The 6,327-nt window shown below is 39.5% G+C and overlaps 1 protein-coding gene across 1 annotated transcript in view; it reads right to left on the bottom strand.

Moving 5' to 3' along the window:
* The window catches only part of UNC13C (unc-13 homolog C), a 586,641-nt gene that overhangs the window by 220,969 nt on the left and 359,345 nt on the right, over positions 1 to 6,327 (bottom strand). The window contains exon 18 of the mRNA XM_045286469.1: positions 4,089 to 4,222. Within this exon, the coding sequence (XP_045142404.1) occupies positions 4,089 to 4,222 (134 nt within the window). The remainder of the gene's footprint in view (positions 1 to 4,088; positions 4,223 to 6,327) is intronic.

Below are 6,327 nucleotides of genomic sequence, written 5' to 3'. Positions count from 1 at the left end.
CAAAGCACTTCTAAGAACTTCCACCAACACTTAACCCCATGTCTCCTTCACCCTAATTTGGCAGTGCGTACCCTTTAGAAGACATGAGAGATGTGACCCATTGCCAGAGCATCCATTCCAACTCACTCAGGCCACCAACCCTCCAGTTAGCAGCTGTGCCCACAACTACCAAACTACTAAGCTCCACCAGCACTTATGGGGGATGCTTTATTGATAATGTGGACTTCTGGACCCAGATTTCCCAAAGATTTGACATGGGGCTCCAAATTGAATTTCTATCTAGCAGTTGAAAGGATTCGAGATTTAGGCTTAGTTCTCTTACTTTGTGCAGGATGGCACTAGCTCGCGTGCCAATGAATGATTAGGGAAGCCTACATTTGATATGTTGTCCAAACGAAGAAACTGATGTGAATAAAAATTTCACGATATCACAAGGGTGTAACACTGGCCACCCAAAGCACCTATGCTCTTTTGAGGAGCTCACTTGAAACACTGGTTCAACTAAGGGCTACCTACTTCCTTTGGGACAAAATGTTCCTCATGGTTGCAAATAAGACTTTAGGACAATCTTGAAATGGCAAATACAATCACAAAACACAGTAACATACAATCCAAATTCCACACCGAGGGAAGACATTCAGGTTTGCTAGGGCTAAATTTTCCTGGAATGATAAAAGGTGATCCGACATAGACACAAAAATAAAATGAAACAAAAGCAAGACATCTCTCTATTTCCTGCATGTCATTGTTCATTTTTATACCTGGAAGGCTTAATTCAGTTTATAATTTTAAGTTAGGTTTTGCCCAAACTAAATTTACTCCACATACTGCAAGAAGTCACAGAAATTTGCCTAAAGTTTTTGGTATTTGTCATGGGATATGATTAAAGGCAATTGTGAGGAACTGATCCATGATCTCATAGTCTTACTTTTCACACCCTGAGTCTATAGTATTTGGTAAAAGAGGTGGTGCATTCCCCAAAGGAAAACGTATGGAAAGTCTAAGCTTTGAAACTTTTCATTTGCATTCTTCAGATTATGTTCATTTTCATTTAAAAGTTATTTATTAACTCCCCTTTCATAGCCCAAGGGCAGTCTTGAAACAAGTTGATCTCTCGACTTTAAAAGAGCTCCTGCATTTTCCAAGACAGGATCAGAAAATAAATAAGAAAACAGACTTATTTCCCAGAGTTTCCAGAGACCCGAGAACTAAGTATGACTCATGATGAGATGAGGGCAGGGCATGCATTCAGAAAGGAGCTCCTCTAATTCCTGGGATATCAGATTAGAAAGAAGAGCAGTGTCTACAAATGGTCATCAGGAGACCCTGGTTGTCAAGCATGAGAATTGCATGGCATATCAATAAAAAAAATGCTTTCTCCAAAATTTGGAGGAACTCGAAGCAGATGAAAATGGGTGATTACCAGCCTGTGAGATCACAGGCGATGAAGGGATCAGGGATCAGACATCAAAGACCAAAAAAAAAAAAAAATCATAGCATTGTGAATGAGGGGCAGTGAGGAGTGGGGACCCAGGGCCTATCTGTGGGAAATTGGACATCCCCTTACAGAAGGGCTGTGTGAAGGAGATGAGCCAGTCAGGGTGCAGGGCAGCAATGATGAAACATACAACTTTCTTCTAGTTCTTGAATGCTTCCTCCCTCCCGCTATCATGATCCCAATTCTACCTTACAAATCCGGCTGGACTGGAGGATGTACACTGGTACAGATAGGAACTGGAAACACAGGGAATCTAGGACAGATGAACCCTTCAGGGCCAGTAGTGAGAGTGGTGATACTGGGAGGGTGGAGGGAAGGTGAGGGAGAAAGGGGAAACAGATTATAAGATGTACATATAACCTCCTCCTTGGGGGACGGACAGCGGAGAAGTGGGTGAAGGGAGATGTTGGACAGTGGAAGATATGACAAAATAATAATAACTTATAAATTATCAAGGGTTCATGAGGGAGGGGGAGGTGGGAAGGGAGGGGAAAACTGAGGAGCTGATACCAAGGGCTCAAGTGGAGAGCAAATGTTTTGAGAATGATGATGGCAGCATATGTACAAATGTGCTTGACACAATGGATGGATGGATGGTGATAAGAGTTGTACAAGTCCCCAAAATGATTTCAAAAATAAAGGAAAGAAAATGGGTGATTAAAGAGGCAAAAAAGAGTAAGAACTAGATTACATTGATTACTTCTGCAACTGCAATTCCAATTCAAAAAAACCTTTGTTCCTAATTGTTTTCACAGGTAAGGAGATGGGAAAAAAGAAAATAATCCTGACAGAAATCTGAATCTACTTCACATGATCCATGGTTTGCCAACTTCTATGATCTTGCTTTTGGCACTGCCACCATCTCATGTCCTACAAAATGCGGGGCACCTCCTCTCCGTCAGAGTCAGGGTTGGCACAGTCAGCTGCGATGGTCTAATACAATCCCTCAACATGTGGGTGTGAAATAAACTCGAAGTCTTCTCAATTTCAAGTCGGTCTGGATCTTGGGAACTGCCTCATAAAATATCCTTGTTTAACCTGAGATGCAGGGGAATTAGATAATCTTCCCAAGGTTTACAGCTAGTGGCATTTTGATGAGGATGATTTTTATAAACTCTTGGAACGGTCATGAATTTTAATCCATCTGCCTTTTCTACCTGCTTATAATTTATAAACGTGATGCATGGAGGCATAAGCATTAGTTTGTTAATGGAAAATAGACTTGTTCTAGAACATATTTCACTCGAGTTGTTATCTTTCGCATGTACAACTATTTTGGAAGCAGGCGTGTTGACAAATATTTCCTATTAAACATCTACAATGAAATATGCTGAACATTCCGCTGTTTTCAGGGAAGTGCAATTTCTTCATCTTTGAGAAACAAAGTACTTACAAAAGGAACATGAAGAGATATAAATAGCTTGCATCAAATAACAATTAAATCTTGGGGCTGACCCTTCAACAACCTGGGTTTGAACAGTGCAAGTCCACATACGTGTGGATCTTTTTAAATGCCATGTTATGGCCATCATCTCATCAGCTGTTCAGTTGCTCCTGTGAATTGCATAACCCAGGAAAAAGTGATCCTGGGTATTTTTCATAGGGTTTTGTGTAATATCATAAACCTTATAATGACACCAAAGGACCCATGTGAGGTTCCATTAGTGATGTTGGCAGTTTTCTCAATAAATAGAAAAGTCAGGACATCAAAAGAAAGAGTGAACTACCTAATAGGTCTGTCGTTGCACCTATTACAGGGTAAGTGAATGCAGCGTTAGGATCGCTGTTAACGTGAAGGCAATCTGGGAAGCCATAGCTGCAGCTGCAGCGACACGCACAACCACCTTGCACTTTCGGTAAACAGAGCATATTCTACTGGGAGTGAGACAAGGCTCCCTACTCCTAGTTTAGTTTCTGAAAGTCCCAGGGCCAGTTCTGCCTTGTCCTACAGGGTCCCTGTGAATAGGCATGGACTCGATTGTAGTGAGTTTTATATTGTATTAAAAATGAGGAGCTGATACCAAGACCTCACGTCGAAAGCAAATGTTTTGAGAAAGACGATGGCAACATATGAACAAATGTGCTTGACACAATGGCTGGATGGATGGATTGTGGTAAGAGTTGTATGAGCCCCTAATAAAATGATAAAAAAAAGAAATAAAATGCAAGTTTTATGAGGGTGAAGTATATAATCGTAACATAAGAGAAAATAAATATTAACTGACTTATTGGTAAGACCTCGGGTCCACAAGAAGCTATTCATAGCTACATTTTGGTGGGGTTAAAAGTTACAGATTTCCGACTCTGTGGAGGTCAGCACACCTCCCAACCCACATGCTGTTCAAGGTCAACTAGACTCATACTCAGCGGGGCTGCAAATGAAAACTCATTGTAATACTGGAGTGAGATGGATTGATAAGAGAAGAAAATGCTCTTCTTTTTTTCCTTCCCCACTAGCTTCATTGTAGAAATGGTGGCCATTTCTAAAAGGGTGCAATGAAAGCATAAACTTTGATTGGAAAGCATAAACTTTCTTTTTCTTACTCTTAATGGACGAAAACACATTTATTTTCCAAAACAGCAGACTTACTGGTTCAGGACCGGTGTGTAGGCAGTTTTATCCTCGTCGATAATGGTGACCATCAGGGTGATAAGCTGAGGCCAGAAGTCCAAATTCTTGGTGCTAGGTCCCTGATCTTCCCGAGGAACATCCTGTTTCTTACTCTGCTCGCAGGTCACACACATGCAAAAGAGAAGGTTAGAGAGTGTGTCTTCAGTCACGTGTCACCGGCAAAGAGGAGGACCACAGGAAACGGCCGTGGCATCATGCTCAGGTGATGAGGTTTTCCCCACTCGTGGAACCACATCCCACAGGATAACCACACTTTGAATAGACGTTTCTCTCTTTCCTCCGACTATATGTTACAGTTCATAACCTTAGCAATTATGATTGGACTGGTCATTCCTTGTGGCTTCTTGTGACAAGAAAAACTGAGTTCTGTGTGTAAAAGATGCCTAAATATTTTATCCAAAGTCACACTGGTAGTTCAAGGTTGCCTGGTCATTTTACCAGTGCTGTTAATTTCCACAACACATCCATTTTACTTGAATAGCTTTTCATTCAACCTACATATTTACCTTATTTATTGAAATTTGTTAAATCTTCCTATCCACTAAAAAACCTGATTTGAATTTTTATTCAAATACTGACTGAATTCTCCCACACTCATCCATGGATACAGAATTCAACACTGACTGAATTCTCCCAAATTCATCAATGGATGCAGAGGGTGTCCTGGGATGAATTGCGACGGAGGTGAATAAAATCACAACAATCTTCAGAGTGTCACATATAAATTTCATATTTTTCCAAATTACATCAACTTATTTTGGTGTGTATGTGTATATTTAGGATACTTCTTCTGCATTCACTTTTTAACATTAGGCAAAAAGATAAAATTGGGGATAAATGTCATTTTGGCATACAGATAAATGGGAAATATGCCTTAGAAATCTTGACTATTTTTCTAACTCATTAATAAGTATATAGGTCTAGGATACATGAAAAAATCAATTTGTAGAGTTCAGGAAACTCATGACTTTCCTGATCTAAGGTAGATTCAATTTTATCTGACCAAACGCACTGCAATCACTAGAACAACAAATTCATGGCTTTTGAGTCTGTCATGAATCACAGTCTAGATTCTGGTAGAGTAGACCTGCCCCGTGGGATTTTCAAGGCTATAAATCGTTACAGGAGCAGACCACTACACATCTTTCCCCCAAGGTATGATTGGTGTGTTCCAATCGCTGACCAGCCACACGGATGAACTACTGCACCGCTCAGAGCTCCATAGGTAGTCACTCTTGAGAAGTGGTTTCATGTGGCATGTCTCCCGATGCTGCCCAGGATATGTAATTATATTCACAGGAGTTATCATCCTCTTATTGTTCTTATTCAGGCTAAAGTCTACTTACCACTAGAGACTTGCATACCAGACAATATTACATATTTAGGGAGATGTATTATCCTAGGGTGCATCCAAGCTCTATTGATTTACCTTTCTGCTAAAAACTCAGCAGCTATTAAAACGTGGAGTGATAAATAAAAGTGGTCAAAAATTAAAGTGGCTATTATACAACGTATTTCAAATAGTCACAATAAACTATAAGCAGACTTAAGATCTTTCCATATCTGAGAACCACTTGAAACTCTATGGTAGGATTTCCCCCTAATTCCTGAAGACATTTGAGCTTTCAAAATACATCATGCCATTTTTAAGAAAAATAAAGCAATGCAGGCTTCATCCAGCTTTGCTTACTTTTTAGGTGAACTTTTAATTAAAATGTCTCTTTGATTTTAAAAAGAAAATTTTATTACAATAATGTAATTATTGACTCATTATGTAAGCACAGAAGCGTTTTCCCTCCAGTAAGTATTTAGAAACCCAGAGACTCTGTGGAGCTGTAATAGTTGTAAATAAATTCATGCCTGATGGCCATGGTGGACTATATTGGAATATTATCATTAATCACCATGAGGTATACATAGCCAAATGATATGTATAACATATTTAGGTGATGTGATTAACTGAAAGGAAATTACTATAGATAATATGTCTAAGATCACAGTCACTTATCTTCATCCTCTAAAGAGTAATATGGAAAATAGGAGAGACGGAAGTATTTGAATATGCATTAATTCCAAAGTCCCTTAGCTGTCACACATTATACTTCCATCACATTTTTCCTTTGACAGCAGAGCCAGTATTGATGGCGTTTTTTAAAAATCATTTCATTGGGGGCTTGTACAACTCATCACAATCCAT

The sequence above is a fragment of the Echinops telfairi genome, unplaced genomic scaffold (assembly GCF_000313985.2).
Source record: "Echinops telfairi isolate 266 unplaced genomic scaffold, ASM31398v2 ScPeMD7_8;HRSCAF=38, whole genome shotgun sequence".
Taxonomy (NCBI): domain Eukaryota; kingdom Metazoa; phylum Chordata; class Mammalia; order Afrosoricida; family Tenrecidae; genus Echinops; species Echinops telfairi.
Note: the sequence above shows the minus strand (reverse complement) of the source record. Positions and strands in the feature narration are given on the sequence as shown.